The sequence below is a fragment of the Peromyscus maniculatus genome, chromosome 7, assembly GCF_049852395.1.
Source record: "Peromyscus maniculatus bairdii isolate BWxNUB_F1_BW_parent chromosome 7, HU_Pman_BW_mat_3.1, whole genome shotgun sequence".
In the NCBI taxonomy this organism is placed as follows: Eukaryota; Metazoa; Chordata; class Mammalia; order Rodentia; family Cricetidae; genus Peromyscus; species Peromyscus maniculatus.
The window spans coordinates 32,738,053-32,759,942 of NC_134858.1; the positions used below are offsets into that span (position 1 = coordinate 32,738,053).

At 49.3% G+C, this 21,890-nt stretch overlaps 1 protein-coding gene across 1 annotated transcript in view; it reads right to left on the reverse strand.

Annotated features, from left to right (window-relative positions):
• Positions 1-8,265: 8,265 nt before the first annotated feature.
• The window catches only part of Dcps (decapping enzyme, scavenger), a 46,168-nt gene continuing 32,543 nt past the window's right edge, over positions 8,266-21,890 (reverse strand). The window contains exons 3-6 of the mRNA XM_006979780.4: positions 21,278-21,423; positions 14,246-14,359; positions 10,346-10,456; positions 8,266-8,725 (exon numbers count right to left, since the gene is read on the reverse strand). Coding sequence (XP_006979842.1) covers positions 8,459-8,725; positions 10,346-10,456; positions 14,246-14,359; positions 21,278-21,423 — 638 coding nt within the window. The 3' untranslated portion in view covers positions 8,266-8,458. The remainder of the gene's footprint in view (positions 8,726-10,345; positions 10,457-14,245; positions 14,360-21,277; positions 21,424-21,890) is intronic.

Sequence of the window (21,890 nt, forward strand, 5' to 3'; positions counted from 1 at the left end):
TCCCTTCAAGAACCAGGCGGCACAGGATGTGACTACATTCAAGATATGAAAAACTGACAGTAAGTGCCCAGGGTTCCAGTGAAGTAGCGGTTTAGTCATCTTCAGGGGAAGCTGGAGGTCTTACGTGATGGGAACCTCCAGTTCACAAGTTCTGCTTTGTAGAAACAAAATGAAGAGTCAGCTTCTAGCTTCTTCCATTGGTGACGGTTCCCACCTAAATTATACCTTGCACGGGCAGAAGCTCTTTGGCATCTCACCAAAGCCTAGTTTTATTTGAATGGTGCCTTTGGCCTGCCGGTCACGTATTCATTCAACAAATATTTATTACATATCATGTCCTGTAACTAAGCTGGGAAGAGAGAACACAATAACTCTGTCTTCTGTGTTGGGCAAGTCAAAAAGAAGAAGAAGGAAGATTCCTATTTTGCAAAAGAAAAACTGCCCCAGGAGAAACAGCAGCTGCCCTGAGTGGATAGATGTGTGTAGCAAGCTGATCCAAGAAACAGCCCAGCCTCCAAACTTAGCTCAGTCTTCACCAAAGTAGGTTCGAAGACAAGTTCACACTTCTTGCTAAGGACCATGGAAAAATCCTCATGCCTTTAAAATTGAGCTGAAAGGAATCGGCTTTTTTTGCTCCTGGAGACCTGAGTTCCAATCTTGCCTCTGCCACTAAATACCTTTCCTTTTCTTACTAGAAAAAGAAAAATCAATGGAAATAACTGGGCTTATTCAAAGGGCTATTGTTAGTACTGAATGAAGCAATGGAGGTGAACTTGCCCTGAAATCACAATATGATATGTATAGTTATACTCTTATTAAACATGCAAAAAAAAAAAAAAAAAAGCCAGGCAGTGGTGGCGCACACCTTTGATCCCAGCACTCCGGAGCCAGAGGTAGACAGATTTCTGTAAGTTGGAGGCCAGCCTGGTCTACAGAGTGAGTTCCAAGACATCCAAGGCTACACAGAGAAACCCTGTCTCGAAATAAATAAATAAATAAATAAATAAACAAACAAACAAACAAATGCAAAAGAGTACTTTTTTGTTGTTGAAAAAGTATTTTTAATAAAAATACATTTTAAAATTTTATTTTACTTAGTTAACTTTTTTTTCCTCATTTATTTTACATATGGACCACAGTTTCCCCTCCCTCCTCTCCTCTAGTTCCCTCCATCTCTGGTCTACCCCCCTCCCTATCTATTCCTCCTCTGTCTCCAGGCTGGGTGAAGTAATCCAAAATGGGAAACAAGTTCCCAAAAGCCAGCCAAGCGCCTGATCCCACTGCTAGGAGCCCTACAAACAGACCAAGCTACACATCTGTCACACACATGCAGAGGGCCTAGGTCGGTCTCATGCAGGCTCCCTCACTGTCGGTCCAGACTCCATGTGCTCCACAAGCTCAGGTCAGCTGTCTCGGTGGGTTCCCCCATCATGACCTTGAACCCCCTGGCTCATATAATCCCTCCTCCCTTTCTTCAGGAGGACTCCCAGAGCTTGACCCAATGCGTGGCTGTAGATCCCTGCATCTGCTTCCATCAGTTACTGGATAACGGCTCTCTGATGACAATTAGGATAGTCACCAATCTGATTACAGGAGAAGGCCAGTCAGGCACCCTTTCTGCTATTGCTAGGGGTCATAGCTGGGGTCCTCCTTGTGGATTCCTGGGAGTTTCCCTCGCACCAGGTTTCTCCCTAACCCCAAAGAAGAATACCCTTTTAACTTACAAAATGCATTCCAACCACAACCTCCTAGCCTATCCCAGTCCTGATCATCTACTTTAGGGCACTGTGTATTTATGACATTTCCCTTCCACTTCCTCCATTTTTTTTTTTTTTAAAGATAGTCTCACTATCCTGGCTGACCTCAAACTTGTGATCCTCCTGCCTTAGCCTTCTGAGAACCAAAATTACAGGTGTTCCACCATGCCAGGCTTCCCGTCCAGTTTCTTAACAGTATAGATAGAAGCTGAGCCAGTAATCTTTAAAAAAGCCCCTGTGTCTTTTGTGGAAGAGAAAGGAGCAATTCTCCCCCCCACCTCCCGGGGGAAAAAAAAAGGTGGGCTGCCTGTCCTAGAACTGGCTTTGTAGTAGACCAGGCTGGCCTTGAACTCACAGAGATCCGCCTGGTTCTGCCTCCCGAGTGCTGGAATTAAAGGTGTGTGCCACAACCACCTGGTGAGGGGGAGCAATTCTAATACACAGGTACTCTTTCATCCTAGACCCTGGGTTCTAGGTCCTCACCAATCCCACTGCAAACCCTTAACAGAACACTACAAGCTGCTTACCAAGAGGCAGGGGGGTAACAATCAGGGCTCTGGCCTGGAGGGAAGGTTCCTCAGGTTAGCTGTGCTGAGGTGGCCGAGACAACCTTCAGAATAACATCAGGGAGTCCTACTCAGCTGGTAAACAGTACCACCTCCAACCCCATGCCTTTGCCTCCTTTACCTCTTCTTCTGTTCTCCTACAGTAGACATGGAGAACACCTGACTGCTGGGACAACCGTGGGACTCTCAAACAGAGGGAGGAGACAGGGGAGGAAGGGTGTGAGAAGGGGCAGGTGCATCTGGGCCTGGGAAGCTCAGTCCCCAAGGCTCCTCCTGGACAGGCAGCTGCCTGAGAAATGTGCCTGCCAGACTTCCGGCTCCTGTCCCTCATATGTGCCACATTCACATCCTGCCTACCCGGAGGAAGGGACAGCAAGATACCATTTGAGGAAGAAACAAACCCAATCCAGCATCTCAGCCGCTTTTAAAAATAGCAACCCCAGGATGGTATTTCAGCTCCTATTTTTATCAGATTTATATGGCTGGACCATGGAGCTCGTCTGTTCTCAGGGATCTTTGTAACAGGGGACATCTCTATTGTAGTATTAGAAACCTGCCAGGAAGCCGAGGCTAAAATGCATTTCAGGAACTTTTAGGTTGGAAGAAATCCCAAGAAGTCATTGCATGTGGCCCTGCCTATTTTTAGGGACGCAATCAATCAACCACAGTTTGTGACTTTTTCCCTTAAAATCTAAGCTGGGTAAGCTGAGGCAGGAGGATCATGAGAAGTGGTAGTCTGTGGTAGTCTGAATTTACATAATTAGCCCTCATAATCTCATAGAGAGTGGCACAATTAGGAGGTGTGGTCTTGTTGGAGGAAGTGTGTCACTGCGGAGGCGGGCTTTGAGGTCTCATACATGCTCAGGACTTACCAAAATAGGATAGATAATGAAATTATTTTATCTGAATTTGCCAAATACAAATGGACTAGACATTGTTTAGGTATTTATTACTTGTATATATTGTATATAGTTATTGTACTTTTGTATATAGTTTTTCTTTTGTTAGTTATAACCTGTCCAGTGTCTCAGTTGACTTCCTGTTGCTTGCAAGATGTAGGATTCTCAGCTACTTCTCCAGCACCATGTCTGTCTGCACACCTCTATACTCCCCACCACGATGATAATGGACTGAACCTCTGAACTGTAAGTCGCCACCTCAATTAAATGTTTTCTTTTATGAGTTGCCATGGAAATGGTGTTTCTTCACAACAATAGAAACCCTAAGGCTTAAGCCAACCCAGATTATAGACCATGTCTCAAAAACACCTGGGCATGGTAGTAGAACACTAATAGCATTGAGGATGCTGTTTGTCATGGCCTAATCACCTCCCAAGGGCCCTGTTTCTAATACTGTCCCCTGAGATGTTAGAATATTAACACATAGAGGCTATAGCAAGTATCTAGCCCCCCAAATCTTTCCTTCTAGATCACTTTCATGGCAAAAAAATAGCTAAAATTTTACTATGCTTAAAATATTTTTAAAAACAACTATGCGTATAGATGCCATGTGAGTCCCTGCAGAGACCAGAAGAAGGTGTGGGATCCCCTGGAACCAGAGTGACAGATGGTGTGAGCTGCCATATCAGTGCTGGGAATCAAACCCAGGTCCTCGGGAAGGCAGCCAGTGCTCTTAACCAGTCATCTCTCCAGCCCCTCAGCCAGCCATCCTTCTATTGAATCCTCACATGGAATAGGCATGGTTGTCACCCTATTTTATGAGCAGCATGTAAACTGCTCCAGAGTATACTTGTGTATGGTGCAGAGTCCATGTTGGAACCACCAGACTGCTTTGCTTCCCAAGCCCAGAGGAACAGAGCATTACCATTAGGGCTGGAGAGATAGTTCAGTTGGTAAAGTACTTTAATCCAGGGAACCCATGTTGAAATGTGGAATGTGGTGACACATTATTTGTAATCTCAGGCAAAGACAAGTGGCTTGCCAGTGAGTTATCAATTAGTTATCATTAAGTTCCAGATTCTGCCTTCTTCCCCTGAACTTTTTTTGTTTTGTTTTGTTTTTCCAAGACAGGGTTTCTCTGTGTAGTTTTTGGTGCCTGTCCTGGATCTTGCTCTGTAGACCAGGCTGGCCTTGAACTCACAGATCTGCCTGGCTCTGCCTCCTGAGTGCTGGGATTAAAGGTGTGCGCCACCACCGGCCAGCTTCCCTCCTTTCTTTTGAGGAAAAATGTTGGGATGTAGCTCAATGGCAGAATGGTTACCCAGTTTGCATGAAGCCATGAGTTCAATCTTTTGGGCTGTTTAAAAAAATATATATGGGGCTAGAAAGATAGCTCAGAAGTTAAGAACACTGGCTATTCTTCCAGAGGACTCAGGTTCAATTCCTGGTACTCATTTGGTGGCTCACAACCATCTGTAAATACAGCTCCAGGGGATCTGACGTCCTTCTGGCCTTCATGGGCATAGCACACACATGTACACAGACATACATGGAGGGAAAATACTCATATAGTAAATTTTAAAAATGTAAAAGTATATATGAAAAATATATAAGTACAGATGTTTTTCTTGATATTCTCTAAGCAAAGTAGAATAAAAAGTGTTTACATTGCACATTATAAGTAATCTAAGGCGACTCAGCATAAAGGAGGATTTGTATTGACAATATTATACCACCTGAGATACTTAAACATCTAGGGTTTGGGCCTCAGGGTGTATGTCCTGTAATCAAACTCCCAAGCACACGTAGGTAAAGACTATTCAAATGCCCTGGGTAAGGCACTATCACAAGAGAAATGTCTTCAAATATTACTTTGTGTGTGATTGTTTCTTGATTTGTTTCTTATTTTTAGAGCACTTTATTCCACAGACATGCAAAATGGAGCTTGAATATAATCTTTCTCTTGACTTTGCGCTGACAATTTTGCTCTATGAGGAGGCTTTGGAATACACAGAGAAGCCAAGGAACAATAGCAGCCATGTGTCCTTTGCTTCTCATCTCCAACCAGGCCAGGAAGAAAACAGCATTGGAGGCTAAAAGCCACTTGTGGAGGTGTCCCTGATTTATCCGGGAAGGGTGACATCTGCCATTGTCCCAGCATGCATGTGAAGATCTCACTGTAAGAGCAGGGCAGCCATTTGCTGTTGGTCAGGGGGAGCCCAAGCATAATGCGCCCTGCTCAGGAAGCTCTGTCCCAGGAGACAGGACACTGAGGTCTGAAGTGACAGGAAGAGGAAAGCCTGAGGCAGAGGGATGGCTGTCACTCCACATTGCCCTTGTCTGGGAACTCAGGCCCAGCTCCATTCCCTACGTTCACCAAATTTAATGAACATATTTCTACAGGCCCTTGGGCAGAAGTTTCAGCTTCCTGGGGCTCACATTCACCCTGTAACAAGGCACCAAGAGTGTTTCTCTGTAAAACAGAGGATGAGAGCTCCATGAAATGATTTGCTATGCAAATGTCAATTGTCACAACGTTGATTTACCTTAAACTCTGTTTTGCCCAGTCAGACAGAATTCCAGGTGTTGGGAAGCCAGAATAGGAAGATGTTCTTACCTTCAAGGTCCTCTCAGTCCAACAGGAAAGGCAACAAACCAACAGATACAGCAATAATGGAGAATGGAAAGAAGCCAAGTATGTGAAGATATGCAGACAAGTCACGTAGGAGAGTCTGTCATTAAAGGTTACCCCATAAAGACATAAAGGGCATTGTTAGGATCTCAACACCACCAGACTGCAGCCAGGCTGCCTGGCAGGAGCCTCAGTGGGATGAGGCACTGGGGCTCGAAGATGGGAGTCAGGTACTGGGGTCTAGGGGGAGAGCTGCTATCATCTTCTTTGGTGGACAGTGCCGAGAACTGGCTGACTCTGAAAAGACCCTTGCCAGACCTCAGGCAGAGGCTGGACCAGCATGAGAAAACTAAGTAGTGAGGCCTAGAGGACACCTCTCTGAGATATCAGGTAAATAAAGCATATGCCACTATCCCAGGCAGGTACCTCCCTGCAGAATAAGCCAAAAGGAAGACAGGATTGGTTAACAAGAGTGGGGAGCCAGAAAGTCATCCAGAGCACAGGTCTATGCCCCAGGGAGGTATACCTGGCCTTTCCAGATTTAATTACTACCCTTGTAACTATAACCCCTTGACCCCTCTAGCTTGAATGAGCAGGCTGCTCCCTCCCTGTAGGTTGTATATCTAGCCATCACCCCACCCCATACAAAGCCAGACACAGTGATATTATGGCATGTAACACAAAAGTCAGCCTGTGTGGGAGCCTGAACCGACCGGTAGCACAGTTGGTATGGGGGGCGGGGCAAGGTGCAAAGAGTGATGTGGTAGAGGTGTTGTGTGATCTGGAGGGAGGCCCCATCTGGCACCTCTGCAATGTATTTCCCACCCACAATGTCTCATTCCCCTGAGGCTGCAGGGCACATTTAGTGCCATTTGCTTTCAAAGAGGAGGTCGCTTTTCTACCCTGGTACCTGGAAAAGGAGCAAGGGAGACCCAGGAAGCAGCCCTGCAAAAACTGCAAGCAGCTCTAAGAAGAGATCTCCACCAGCCTCCAATCCACAAACCCTCAGCATTGGCACATAACCCCGTGCAACAGAGCATTTGCTTTCTGTTCAGGAAACCACTAGTCTGCGTGGCAGCCATGAAAAGGTCTGGCCCACACTTGCAACACACACACCTGCTTTGGTTACCACCAAAATAACTGCAAGTCCGTGTGGTGGCTGGATACATGCCTCCACCTGGGGTGCTCGAAGAACTGCAGAGAAGGCTGGGCTAGGACAGCAGTAGCTGTCATGTCTCCCCCGGACTGGCTGGAGGCTACAGTGGCCGCAGGTGCTCTGACTACCTGCTCCAATCCTCTTTTTATAGGGAATCCCTTTCTCGGGCACTAAGGTCCAAGGGCTCTCCACCATAGGCAATGTGGACCTGGAGCAAGTGACAGATCAGGGCCACCTCTGAGGGCGCTGAATCATGCCTCCTGGTTCTCAGACTAGGGGATACAGAGTCACAGCCACCCCTCTCCCTCATCCTTCCCTCCTAGTCACTTCAGAGTCCAACATCCTGCATCTGGGGAGGAAGCTTCCAGAACAGGGCACATATCGTTAGCCTTCCCCTACCCCACAGTAAACACTGGCTCTGCTCTGGCAGTACGATACAATTGTCCTCTGTGTTGGAGAGTGACCTCATGGTGCTCTCTGTGGCCCTGTTCTGCTGAACAGTAGCAGATGGCACTCTTCTGAGGTAGGCTCCTGCCAGCTCCATAACTGGCCATCAGCCTCTGACACCCCGAAGTCCGTTCCTGGCCTCAAGATTCCATGAAGCAAAGCTCTGTCCCAGCCTGGCCCCTGGGCCCTCCACTGCAACCAGATCATTTTGCTGTGACAAGTGTTTTGAACTTTCCGGCTGCCCCGCATGACTTTGTTTTGTCTTCCTTCCTAGATAACAGACCCAAGGCCAGGGACATGCCGACCAAGTAACAGAAGCAAAGGCAGGCTTCTGGGGTTTGCATCATCTGCTTCTCGGGAAAATGCTCCCCATTCCAGGCATCAAAACCCAGCCCCCTCATCACATTGATCAACAGCCCTGACGCACACACAGGGTGTAACCTCATTACTGGGGAGGGAAGAAGGAAGTGGCATCTAAAGCCTCCACAGACTATTTCCGGAAAGGTTTTGAATTTGGTTTTTATGGGTGGGAGTAACGTGCCCAAGAGGAGAGTTGGCGAGAGGGAACACAGCAGTAGAACTGGAGGCGAGCAGGGCAGACCCAGGACAAGGGAGTCGACAGGTACAGAGAGCATGGGGAGGTGGAGGAAATCCTCGGACCTTCCAAGAGGCTGTGACTCACTGGCTGTGGTGACACCCTGAAACTTTCCACCCTTCCCAAGATGTCCCTACCAGCTCTGCCCACTCCCCTTCCCTACCACTTGTCTCCCCTCCACCCACTGCCTCTGCCAGGCTACACCATCGGTCCTCACCAATAAGAAAGTACTTTATTCTCCTGTGAGGAATAAAACAGTACAAAATACATCATACACTTGACCTTTGCTGAAAGGCCAAGAAACTACAAAATACGTTTCAGGAAAATCCCTCGGAGATAAAAACCCAGCCCGCACTACCCCAGGCCCGGCCCACTAGTTCCCCTCTCTTCAGGTACTCTCCGCAACTCAGGGTCGCTGGCTTCCTTGCAGGAGCTGAAGCAGGGGGTCATCGGTCCTAAGCGCAAAAGTAAGAGTGCGCTGTTGATAGTGCTTGGGGTCACACTCCAGGTTCTCGATGACCTCAGCCAGCAGGTGTGCCCGCTCCACCCCTGAGCCAGGGGCCTCGAAGCCCAGGGCGGTGAAGTGCACGTGCAGGTGATAGTACGAGGGCAGGTAGTGTAGGTACACGCGCAGCCGGTCTCCCGTCACCTGGTAGCGCTTCTGGATGGCTTCCTGGTAAGGAAAGACGGTGGTGAAGGGTCATCATGGGGCCGGGCAGCCAGCATCCCGTCCTCTGACCAACCCCACTGGACCCCTTACATCCTTGCTACAGCTGGCCTAGGAGGGCTTACAACTCCTGCTCCCCCATCCCCACCCCCCGCCAGCTCTCTGCCTTCCATCCTGGTCTGCTAAGAAGCTGAAAAACTTGGTGACAGGCAAGCTGAGACACCCCTCAATGGAAATGGCTCTCAGTCAGTCACTCCAAGCCCCAGAAAACATGGGCCTCTTCCTTTGGAAGTCCAGGATGTCCCAGCTCCTAAGGTCAGCCCAGAGCCCCGGGACTGGAGACCTGTAGCACCTATCAATCTTGAAGTAGGCAGAAGGAAGCATCCTCTTGGGATGAGGCTATATGGAGATGGGGCTGTGCTCAGAAGTTGGTGACAGGGAAAGGATGCAGGGAGAGATTTCAGGGAGGGCTTGCAGGCCTCAGCAGGGCTCCTTGTGAAAGAAGTAAGCACTTCAGTTGGCTCCGGTTCCCTTTCCCACCTCCACCTCACTTAGAGACAGAAAGAGTCCTACCAACCCCAGAGTTCCCTCAGAAGAGAAAACCACTTAGGCCTCTGTGGGCTCGGAATTTAACCCCAAATCATACTCTGCCTTTGGTGCTACCAGTGGAGAATCACAGCAGCAGGGTGAACTGGGGGAGGGGGAGCTTTCTGGGATAAGCAGAGCTGATGAGCAGGACAAGGCTGCCCAAACTGCCAGGGCAGGGAAGTGAGACCCAGTTCCTCCCCGAGAGAACATTCCTCTGAGCCACTGGCTGTCTCCAAAGGCTACTTCTTGAGAGAAACCAGTGGCCAGGAAAAGCCAGCCAGAGCAGGGCTCCAGGGGGAGAAGGCAGTTAGGGCACAGGGGGAGGGAGGCAGTATCTAGTAAGCACCTCAGGATTGTCCTGAAAGGGGCAGAGTGCTTCCTGGCTAGCCAGCCTCGTGACTGTTGCCCTGAGAGGACAGGTGCCTGTACACATTTCAGAAAAAAGATTCAGCTTGTACAGTAGTGGTTTCAAAAGGAATCCCAATAGACCCTGAGGTCCAGGGAGCTCAGAGGTGAAGAAAGTGACCTGTTCAAGGCCCTGAGGTAGTTAGGACCACAAACCCAAGCTTCTAGCCATTCTTCTCTCACCCTCTCCTGCCCCGATGGCTCCTTTCGCTATCCCACAATGTCCCTGATAAAGTAGTACCTCCGGAAGGAACATTAGGTGCTGCAGAATTAGCCTGCCTTCAGTCTAGGTGAGGAGGTATGTGCATATATACAAGTCATGTGACCAATATCCAAGGAACTTGTCCGGCACAAGGTGGTTGTCATGAACAAGACAGGTGACTGGGCTGGGAGGGACCCAATCTGTGGGGAAGAGGAGCATCCTACATGGGACCTGTAGACAAAGGCAGGGGAGGGCAAGTCTGGGGCAAGGAAAGGTGGATGAAAGAAGAGCTGGAGTGTTGGGCAGGACCACCCAACCTAGTGAGTTCTAGTAGTGTTCACGACTGAAATCCAGATGGACTTTGAAAAGAGTGAGGAAAAAGACCCAGGGGACACACTGGAATCTGCTAGAAGCCTGGGCATTCAACTCACTTGTCCTTCCCGGAGAATGTTCCTCAGTAGTGGCAGGTGCTCTGGAGTGAGGTCCCGAAGTGATTTGATACCCCGGCGATGGCAGATGGCGATCAAGTACAGGTCATCAAGCTGTGCAGACACCAAAACAGGACAGTGCTAGGTTCAGCAGGGAGGCTACCCGCCAGGGCACTCCTACCCACAAGGCCCATCCAGGAGACCCTATAGCAGGACCAGTGAGCAGGTACCAAAGGTGTCTGTCTGCCCTGGATGACAAGACCAGCTGAAGAACAGGATTTCTGTGTATTCTTCCTGTTAAAACATCTTAAGATGTAGGTGTGGTGGTACATGCCTGTAATCCCAGCACTCAAGCAGAAGGACTGAAAGATTAAGGCCAGTCTGGGCTATACAACAAGACCCTTTCTCAAAAAGTAGAAAAAGGGGGTTGGGGATTTAGCTCAGTGGTAGAGCACTTGCCTAGCAAGTGCAAGGCCCTGGGTTTGGTCCTCAGATCCAGGAAAAAAAAAAAAAAAAGAAAAGAAAAAGTAGAAAAAAATCGAGAAAGAAAAGGAAAGAAGAAAAAGAAACAAAAACAGAAACAAACGAAAGTTTATCTCTCAAAAAAAAAAAAACAATAAAATTCATCATCTGGGAATGTCTACATACTCTACAGAGTTGACAGGGAGAGATGGGCAAGTTCGGAAAGAGGCAAGCACAAGTCTTTGTCCCGAAGAATTTACAACTTAATCCATGTCGTTCTACTGTATGAAATAAAGCATGGCAGCTTTTTTCCTCCTGTGGTACTGAGAACAGAACCCAGGGTCTTCTGCATGCCTCTCACAATCTCTATTGGTGAGCTACTTCCCCATGACATAAAGGAACCAACACCCAAGAGGGAAGAGACCCCAGCTAGCTGGGTGATCCAGAAAGCCCTCCTAGAAAAGGCCGGGCAATGGATCTAGAGACAACTCTGACAGTGAAGGCTCAGGAAGGCAGCTGAGTGTACGTAGAGCCAAAGGTGCACGCAAGGGTGTGGGGGACACGTGGAGGAAAGGAGGCCAGGGGTCTGTCCGCAGCAAGTGCCACAGCAACTGTCAGCTCTTTCTCTCTTTCCTATCTCAATGGTTCACAGATAGGCCCTTCCTGCAGTCCTTCCTGTAAATGGTGCCTGGCTGAAAACCTGGAGGTCACAACAGAGCACAAAGCCCGTGTCAACAAGATCTTGTGCCAGAGAGCAAATGAACTCTTTCTCCAGCCCGGAAACCCTTCCCACACCCTCCCTGCTCCCCAAACCTTGGCCTTGCTTGGTTATCACAGCCATGTGCCAGGCCGAGGAGTGAAGTCCAGAAAGAATCCAATGGCCCCTAGTCCTGAGGTCTGACCTGCTAGATTCCTCAAGGAGATGATTTGGAGACCATGAGTCACCCAGCCAAATCCCCGAGAGCCCTAACTTGAGAACTGGGAACGAGAGCGTCCATATAATGCCTGGTGTCCAAGTATGTCATTCTCTTCATGGCAGTCATTCTTCCCACAGAGTTCCAAGAATCTGGGCTCTGCCCCTCAGCTGCTGTCTGTGCTGTGCTCATTAGGCCTTTCTTTACAAAAGTCCCATCTGGACCCTCCCTGCATGTCTTGTGTCCAGGTAATGTACCTTCACATTAGTGAGCAGACCAAGGGGAAACCAGGAGACACAAGCGCTTGATGTTGAGCATGTATTTTGGCTGTAGGATATATTACTGTCACGGGACACTCAAAATAACAGAGCACTTGTTTTAAATGGTATCAGTTAAAGAATCCCAAACGCCACACTAAACAGTGTCTCTGCTCTACCGGCATGGGACGAGGCATGGAGCCTGGGCTGAGGGTCAGCTCGCAGGCTGGGCGCGAGAAGGAGAAGGAACCATTCTGTGACATGACTCATGATGAAAGGTTTTCTGCAGGCGGCCAAAGAGTCTCCTGGCACAGAGGAATGCACTGGGAAAAGCTAGACAAGAACAGGTGAGGCTTCAGACCAGTACTCCAGAAGGTGGCTCATTGGTCATGCTGGGGAGACTTTTTATAAAGCAGGATGGGGGGGGGGGGGGGATCAAAGTCAGTTTTCTGGCCAAGGGCAAAACTGGGAATGGCAGGAGTATTAGCCTTATCTTAACCCCTAGGGACTCAAAGGAAGGATTCCTGGCCTGAGGACTTTAGGCCAAAAAGTTTAAGCTGTGTGAACTGAAAATGTATTATGTGTCCATGCATACATATTTATAGTCGTGATATACAAGGGTTACTTCTGGAAGCTAAGAAGAGATGACAGGTGGTTTCTGAACAAGGGGCTCTGAGGAATGTGGAGTGAGGGAACCTACCCTTCCTTCCCAGCCTTTGTACCAGATATACTTTATCACAGGCATGCAATAATAGGCAATCTCTCTCTCTCTCTCTCTCTCTCTCTCTCTCTCTCTCTCTCTCTCTCTCTCTCTCTCTCTCATTCCCTTGAGACAAGGGTTTCTCTGTGTAGCTCTGGCTGACCTGGAACTCACTCTGTAGACCAGGCTGGCCTCGAACTCATGGAGAACCACCTGCCTCTGCCTCCCGAGTGGTGGGATTAAAGGGGTGTGCCACCAGTGCCCGGCATATAGGCAATCTCTTAATAGAAAGAACTTAACAGAACTGTGGTGGCACACAGTCCTCATGAAGGCTGGGGAATCACAAATTTGAGGTTAGCTTGGGCTAGAGATCAAGACATTATATAAACTAAACAAAGCAAGGAGTAGGTGGAGCATGACCTAGGAAGGCATAACCTCTAGCACACCAGATACTGGCTACATATTTGTTGAAAGGATGAAAGCAAGAACAAATGAATACAACCAGGGCCACCTGTTTGGGGACAATAAACATACTTCTAAGGCTAGAGACAGCTCATGGCTAGAGCTCTTGCCTACTGTGTTTGGCCTCTTAGGTTTGACTCTCAGCAGAAAGGGAGAGGAGAAGAAAGAGGAGAACAACGTTTCCAGGAGATGAGGCAAGCGAGACTCAAGGGTGCCAGGAAGGATCCTCCATCTCCTTGATTCTTCCTTTGACCCCAGAACAAGAGTCAGATGCTCAGCTATGACCCGTCTTACTGCTGAGGACACTGCCAGGTTCTAAGGGAGCGATGACGTTCACCGCTGTCACAAGTCAAGGAGCTGAGGCACTGAATAAACTATGGCCCCCTGAACACAACTAAGGAGAGGTTGGGAAGGGCCAACCCTCACTGTGAAGCCAGGTGTAACACTAAAGGTGGCCCTCCACTACTCCTGCAGAGAGGAGTTCCAGCCACGTAGCTGGGCCCAGCGCAGTGTCCACAGCCTCCCCTACCTTAAAGAGGACAGGAAGTGGGCGGCTCTGCCGGCAGGCTGGAAAGATGCCTGACAACCCTGGGCCCAGATGCTGGTGATTTCTGGTCTCTGTGCCACCGGCTCAAGCGCACTCGGCTTCTGTAATGGAAGTGCACGAGTCTATCTTGATGTCTCTCTGTGATCCCTAGGCTGTAATCTCCTTGCAGTCATAGGCACTTTGGTCTTCGAGAGTCCCATGAGGCAGTTGTTCCTGTCCACACCTACTTCCCATGACTAACCAGGCTTTAACCCGGGATTTCCAGGGGAAGGCTGCCCAAGGGGACACACAGCCTACCGCCATGGAGGCAAGCATCCCCCACTCTACCTTTCCGCTAAGAGCAGAGTCAGAAGAGGCTTTAAGCTGATCCATGGAAGCACAAGTGGCTGCCCAGGACAGCTATGCACTGTCAGCTGGAGGAGCTCAGGCCACTCCTTACTGGATAACAGTGATCAGCGCTGTAAGGGAGCAGGGCCCCCAAAGGCAGGCAGGCAGGCAGGCAGGCCAGCAGCACGGAGGCAGGAGCTTAGAGGCCGGAGTGCTCCAGCACCTGGTGTTTACCTGCTGCTGGTTCCACTTGAGGTCTGGGATGAGGACGAAGCCATCAGAAGGGTCTGGGTTCTCAAAAACAATCCGGTCAGCTTCAGCCTTCTTGTCAAGAATATTATACACCCACTGGAAGGGGAGAGAGAAAGGGTTTACAAATGCACTCTAGCTGACTGGGGCCTTCCAAGAACAATGGCCCCACTCGGGATGTGCAGTCACTGGTTCTGGAAGACGCTCCACTTCTACCACAGCTGAATCCTAGCTATCACTGTTACCAGTGATACAGGTCTCTGCAGCTCAGATGGGGTTGGGCCCTTCAGGTTTCTCCTGGTCAACATAGACAGCCACACCCCCTCCCTGCCCCTGGACTGACCTGTCCAGTGCCTACCAAAGCAGGGGAGACACTGTATATCCATAGACCAGTCAAGGAGGCCAAGAGCACATAAGTTTCTTTCTGTAACGCAGCCAGCCACAGTGCAGGAAAGCCTTTGGTTCTACAGGCCAATGAGTGAGTGAGAACTGTCACTTGGAGATACTGAAAATGCTATGTATCAGCAGGCCTTGTTGATGGGCCCCCCAAGTCAAAGCAAAAGAGAAAGCCACACAGACACAGGAGGTTTCAATGACACTCTCACGGGATTTCCAGCCCTCTTACTACCTTTTGATTAGTAGACGACAGTCTTTGGAGGACCCTTCCCTAGTCCTGAATAGACTCCAAGGACATCAATGTACAGTTACATCTTGGGGAGTGTGTAGGGGGGACCTTTGTGAGGAACCCAGACTTCAAGAAGGTTAGGCTAAGGGGTTCCCGAGTTCACAGCACTCAAGAGTCCAGGAGCCTCTGGTTCATCTCTGTTTCCCTGGCTGTAAGAGCCCTTTGCACCCAGGGGTGCCCCACATCCAAAAGACATGGCTGCTAGCAAATGGGGTGAAATGAACGACTACTCCTTCTTTCTCCAAGACAGAAGGACTTCCAGGTTCACGAATAGAGGAGGCAAGGCCTTGAAAATCCTCTTCCCACTCTCAGAAGTGCTGGCACAGGCAGTGTCCCCAAAGGCCAAAAGCAGGGGGCTGGCCTGGGGTCTGTACCCATCTAGTCATACCCAGCTGGAATAGGGGCAGAGGGAAGAGGACATCCGCTGGAGATACCTGGGCTTCTGGGGTCCCAACAGTTATTCAAGGAGACACTTCAGTTCAGAGGGCTTGCAGACCCCACTAGATTTCCAGGACAGACCAATGAATCAAAGGGCCTCCCTAGAACAAGCCAGGATGAGCCACTTCCTGGAAGTTGTCTGGAGAACACTTGTGAAGGGACCAGCTTGCACACAGCAGCATGTTCCCTCCCAGATCCTGGATTAGGAACAAATCACATCCAAATATCTATTTTCACAGAGAGATTCTTTATCGAGAGGGCAAGCAAAGTGGCTGATTTCTGACTCAGGCAGAAAACAGCAGCAAATGACCTTGCAGGTGTGTGTGTGTGTGTGTGTGTGTGATTTTTAAGAGGAAAAAAGGACAGATCTGTGTTAGAATGGGCTAGGATGTGATGGTTTGTTTTGATTGGGCATGTTAATTAGGGTAGCCAGAAAGAGAGCTTTTGATTGTTAGACTTCAATACTTTGATAGCTGGACCTTGGTAATCAGGCTCAGGAATGAGTCTGGCAAGAGAAAGTGTCCAAATAAGGGAACAGACCTTGGTGGCTAGCTTTAAGGATGTAATCTATGGTTTACAAGGGAGAAGGAGGGGGAAGGGCAAGGCCTGCTAGCGCCATGTTTGCCATGCCCAGGCCTGCTAGCGCCATTCAACTCGGACAGAGATGGCTTCTTCACAAATGCCTGCGGCTGAGCCACACACAAGCTAGGGTCAGGATTCTTCCAGAAGCATTTCCTCTGCCACCAGAGACATCTTTGGGGGTGTGCTACTGGAAGAAAAAGGGCCAGCAAAGCTAACTAAAGCCTCCCAGAAACGGGAAGGAGGGAGACCCCGGCGACTTCCTCGTGGAAGGTCCTGGTGCACCTCACAGCTGGCCTCTAGGACCATCCCTTGCCCAGAGGCACACACCTCCCGAAGAAGAGCAACACATACTGTCACAAAGCACGAATGAGCCCTGGAGCATGACAGCGCGTCCTCAGCTGCACTCTGACTTGCTTCCGCCATGGGCAAACAACTGAACCCTCTTACCCAAGACAGTCTCCTAAGGTCTGTGCACGAGGCTTACGGGGAAGATTTTAACCAGGACATGCACTTAAAAGCCCGATCCCAGAGCCTGCGTGAAGGAGGTGCCCAAGACACAGCAACCGTGCAGAGGTGACAATGGGGCAGTTTAATGGCGGTTGGAGGATGAGTGGCCACAGCAACCTGCTATCGTCATCCCCGGTTTGCAGGTGAGGAAGAAGCAGGCGGGAGGAAGTTCAGGCAAGCCCATGTAATTCCAAGCCTAGGAGCCAGGGCACAGCACATCCTGCCTCCTGGGAAAGGCCAGGCCAAGGGCAGGAACCTGCAACCACAGGAAGTCCTATGGCCAGCAGCCCAGAGAAGAAAGGCAGGGAAAGGAGGATACGAAATTCACACAGAACTCGCACAAATCACACAGAGTCAGGGAAGGGGAGGACTGCCCTTGAACGCCAGTCCTGGTGGGCAGTTCAGACTCCATGGAGCTACAGTGTGACACTGGCAACAACTTCTACATCCTCTCTCCTCCATGGGCCTCTCAAGGGACATATGGCCCCTTTCCCTTCCCCCTCCGCTCACACATCCCGCCTCTCTCCTCTGGCCATGCTTTCCCTCCTGCCTATGCCATCCAGATGTCTGCACAGCATACTTCTTCCCCGTTCCCCTGCACTATCTGTCTGTGGTGATGGCAGCTCCACTCAGAACCCTTTCCGGTGCTGGCAACAGCGGTGGGCACATGATAAATGGGATGCCTCTTAGTTCTCACAAACCTAACTGGGAGGATGTGTGAGGCACAATTTCCAGACAAGAAAACCTGGGCTCTCGGGTTAAGGAAAATGCCCCACTGCTTTTGGCCAGCAGAACGAGAATCCAAACACCAGCGATGCAGAGCTGAATGTGATGGCTTGCAAATGGACATTTTTAGCCAGATGATCTTGAAGGCTTCGGGTCAGGACACACCACTGCCATTTTCAGTCTTTACTGAACCTTTACTGAGTAATTCAAACTTGAGGAACCAGACAAAGTCATTTCCTAAGAACCCAGACAGCCTGGTTTTATGTCTTGTCTCCAAAAGACCTGTGTGGAGACTGAGGTAATGCATGTAAAACGCCTACAACAGTTCCTGGCACCCAGCACGTGCTCAATAAATCCCAAACTGAACATATTGTTTTCCACATAAGCTCCCCCTCTCCCCACAATAGTCAACATCCTGCCCTCATTAACAAAGGCTCCACTGTCCATTCTTCACTCTGGTAGGACCCAGCGTCACCCCACAGTCCTTCCTCTCTGTAGCACCCTTCTGAGCCTTGTAACCCAGCGAGGGCTTCCTCCTGAGTGGCTCCTGTCTTTCCCTGCTTTGGATGTGCTGGTCTCTAGTCCTCCTCCATTTGCACTTGTTACATTTGACCACACTATCTAAATCTTTAGAAACATCACAGATACTTAGGACTGGAAGACTGGCTCAGGAGATAAAGCACCTGCCACATAAGCAAAAGGGCCAACCAGAGTTCAGATCCCTAGCATCCTCATAAAAAAAGCTGCTGGTAGTAATCTGTATGGGTGCTCAGGAGGCGGAGACAGGGGATCCCAAGGGCAAGCTGGCTAGCTAAGCTAGCTGAATCTGCACTCTCTCAGTTCAGTAAATAAAGTGGAGAATGATGGAGACCTCTGGCCTCCACAAGCAGCAGACATGTGTACCTGCATCTACATACATGTGCACCCACACAGATGTGAATATCTATATACATATGCACACACTAGACACCTGTACACAGGCCAAAAAAAAAAAGGAAGAGCATAGAATTTTTAAGTGTACATGTGGAGCTGTCAAAATGTCTTATAGATAAAGGCACTTATTGCCAAACTTGATGGCCTGAGTCTGACCCCCAGAACCCACAAGCTGTCCTCTGACTTCCACCTGTACACTACGGTGCACACATATGTGTGCACACACATACATAATAAAATAAAAAATAAATTAAATGTAAAATATTCATTAAGAAAATAAAACGCACATGCACCAGGTCTAGTCCTTGAAGGGCCAGACAGTGGATAAAAACCAGAATCTCCTGCTGTTATATTTAAGAATGTCCCCCAGGACTTGTGAACTTCTGGTCTCCTGAACACCGTCTACAGACCTCCTCCAGGTCACTCAAGGCCATCCCCACTGACCCTGTGTAACCTGTGCCAGGACATACCAATACCAAGCCTCTGGACCTGTTCTTCCCTCGGCCTTGTCCATCTTGTCAACTTCTACATGTCTCCTAAAACTCAGGGGAAGGATTCCATGTATGTGACCCCATGTCTACACTGGCTCCTTTCACTGCATCACCACCATGCTCACATAGCCCACCAGTGGGCCTGTGTCATTATTGCTACTGTCTATCTGCATGGCCATCTTCCCTGGGACTTCAGACATTAGCAAGGGCTTGTCAGCTGGAGTCTCCTTAAAGCCCTGCACAGGGCCTGGAGCACAGCAGATACTCAATAATACAAAGACTGCTGCCAGTTATGCCAGAAGTTTGTGTCAATCAAGATTTGGAAGAAAGGAGTTCTGCTGAATGACTTTTGTTTGCAAGTGGAACTGGGTAATGGTGCACAGTAAGGTAAGTTCCATGACTCACATCAGCTAGACGAGGGCCTCGTCTCTTGAATCCCGGATACATACAAACAGCCCCACAGAACACATGTCCCAGAAGGTCCCTCTAGGATCCCACACACAAGTTATCTAGGAATGTGGAGAGACACCTCCTTTCCACCCAGAAGACAGAACAAATGCCAGCACGTTTTTAAAAAGCAAGGGGCTGGGGGTGAAGCTCAGCTGGTGGAGCGCTTGCCTAGGATCCCCAGTATCACCTCAACTGAGTGTGATGATATACATCTGTGACCCGAGCATCTGGGGAGTGGGACAGCAGAGGCAGGAAGAGCTGAAGTTCAAGGTCATCTTCTGCTAACACAGTGAGTCTGAGGCCAACCTGGACTATATGACACCTCGCGCGATGGTTAGGTTTTGTTGTTGTTGCTCATTTTTGTTTTTGTTTTTCTGAGACAGGGTTTCTCTGTGTAGTCCCAGCTGTCATGGAACTCGACCTACAGACCAAGCTGGCCTTGAACTCAGGGATCACCTGCCTCTGCCGCCTAAGTGCTGGGATTAAGGGCATGTGCCACCACGGCATGATTGTTAATTTTGTCAACTTGACAAAGCCAAAATCACCTGGAAAGAGAAAGTCTCAATGAGGGCTTGCCTAGATCAGGTTGTGGGCATGCCTGTAGCAGTGGTTCTCAACCTATGGGTCACAATCCCTAAGGTGCTTGATGACCTTTCACAGGGGTCACACATCAGATATCCTGCATGCCAGATATTTGCATTATGATTCATAAGAGTGGCAAAATTACAGTTAGGAAGTAGCAACCAAATGGTTTTACGGTTGGGGGTCACCACAACATGAGGAACTGTATTAAAGGGTCGTAGCCTAAGAAAGGTTGAGGACCACTGCTGCAGGGAATCACCTTGATTGATTCAATTGATGTGGGAAGATTCAGTCTGAATGTGGACAGCAACATTCCCTGATTTGGAGCCCTGGACTGTGTAAAAGCCGAGAAGGCTAGCTGAGCACTAAGCACGCATGTATTCATTCTCTCTGCTCTTAACTACGGATGTGATGTGACCAGGTGTCTCGGCTCCTGACACTGACTTCCCCACAGTGGTGAACTATAATCTGGAATTGTGAGCTAAAATAGCTCCCACCCCAGGATGCTTTTATCAGGATATTTTAATCACAGCAACTGAATGAAACTAGGGCACCTTGTCTCAAATTTTAAAAAAGAGGAGACGATAAAAGATCTTGAGCCAGAGGAACTGTGAGCAAATGCTGCTGCGGGGTGGTCATGACTGAACTTCCCAGTCTTATGCACTGGGAAGAGGGTTGTCAGCACATGGTCTCCCAGGGCACCTGCTTTCCTCCGACACTGACAGTCTCCCCCTCCTTATTTCTTTCTGTTACAGCTGACAGAACGGCACCCTCAAGCCTGGTGTCTACCGTTCGTCTGAGGAATGGCTGTGAGCTTCCCATGTAAGAATACTCTCTACCACGTACCCCAAGTAGGGGAAGAGTAGTAAAATAGGCCCAAAGAAAACATGAGTGAGCGATAATGAGAAGGAACCAGTGAATGCCAGTGAGTGGGCAAGGAAGTGACTCATCAATATGCATTCATCATATTTAACTGTGAGTATCCACATGGGGCCAATTCCAGGCAGAGGCTCTGGCTGGCACTGGGCCTAAACCCAAAGAACTGCCAGCATCTCTGAGCTAAGCATCCTGTCTCTGGCTCAGACAGAGCACTCTGTCACCCTGTATACACAGGTCTATACCAAACACACACTGGGGACGACAGGTACAGTCTGCTGTGGAATGAATGCAAGGGGAAGGAGGGGCAGGAAAGGTTTAGCTCTAAGACTTGTCTCTTGCAGAAAAGACTAGGGATCAGAGGCTGAATCAAGGTCACCCAAGCCAACAGAAGGCTTTTACCCGCCCACAGATGTTTAGTGAAGACACAGTCAGACTATACAGGGCTACTGCAGAGCAGGTAAGGTTTCTCCAGCAGGATGGACTTCATCAGTACATCAGTACCTCATAAAGGGCCCAAGATCACAAAGCCTGCCCTGACTGTCCCGGATCAAATGGCAACCAGCCCACACCAGGAGGCTCTGCCCCACAGGTTCTGTCCACGTTCCTCTTCGTAGTCTCCCAGTCACATACACTGCCCAGACCTAGGGTATTTATGCACTATCTCTGGGATGACCCCAACAGGTGCTTGCAAGAAGAGAAAGCAGCTCCAGGATCCAGAGATTCTGAGTCCCTGCAGTTAGTTACCTGGATGCTGAGGCTCTGGGACTCCAGGTGGGGTAAAGTGATGCTCCTGTAGTCGTCTCCAGTCTCTCGGATCAGGCGGAGGTCCTGACGCATGTATTTTTGCAGGTGTTTCTCTGTGGCAGGGTACACCACAGTTGTCTTTATATCTACAATGACAGAACACAGGGTAACTAGAAAGAAAGACCATTAAGTTCATGGGCTGAGCCACACCCCTCACAGGACAAGGCTTTTGCTGATGGCTCACTGGCTCCTCATGGAATTATATCCATCCCCCCACCTTCATGTTCTAGGGAGGGTGGCCAAAGGTTTCTCACTTCTTACACCAAAATGTCTAGGGATGTGGCTTTCTGGATGCAAAGCTAGAAGTGTGGCTTGAAGCCCACTGGCTCCCTTAAGGAGGGGTAATAGTGTAGCTCAGAGGCTCAATGTGGACTCTGGAGCCAGGCTGTCTTGGCTCAAGGCTTGCCTCTGCCTGCTCCTCATTCACTCTGAGTGGGATTGTGGCCCCAAGTTGGGAATTTGGTCCAGTTACTTAACCTCTGTGTGCTCTGACTGTCCCATATACCAAATGAAGATAGCAACAGTTCTTATAGCACAATATTGGAAGAAGAAT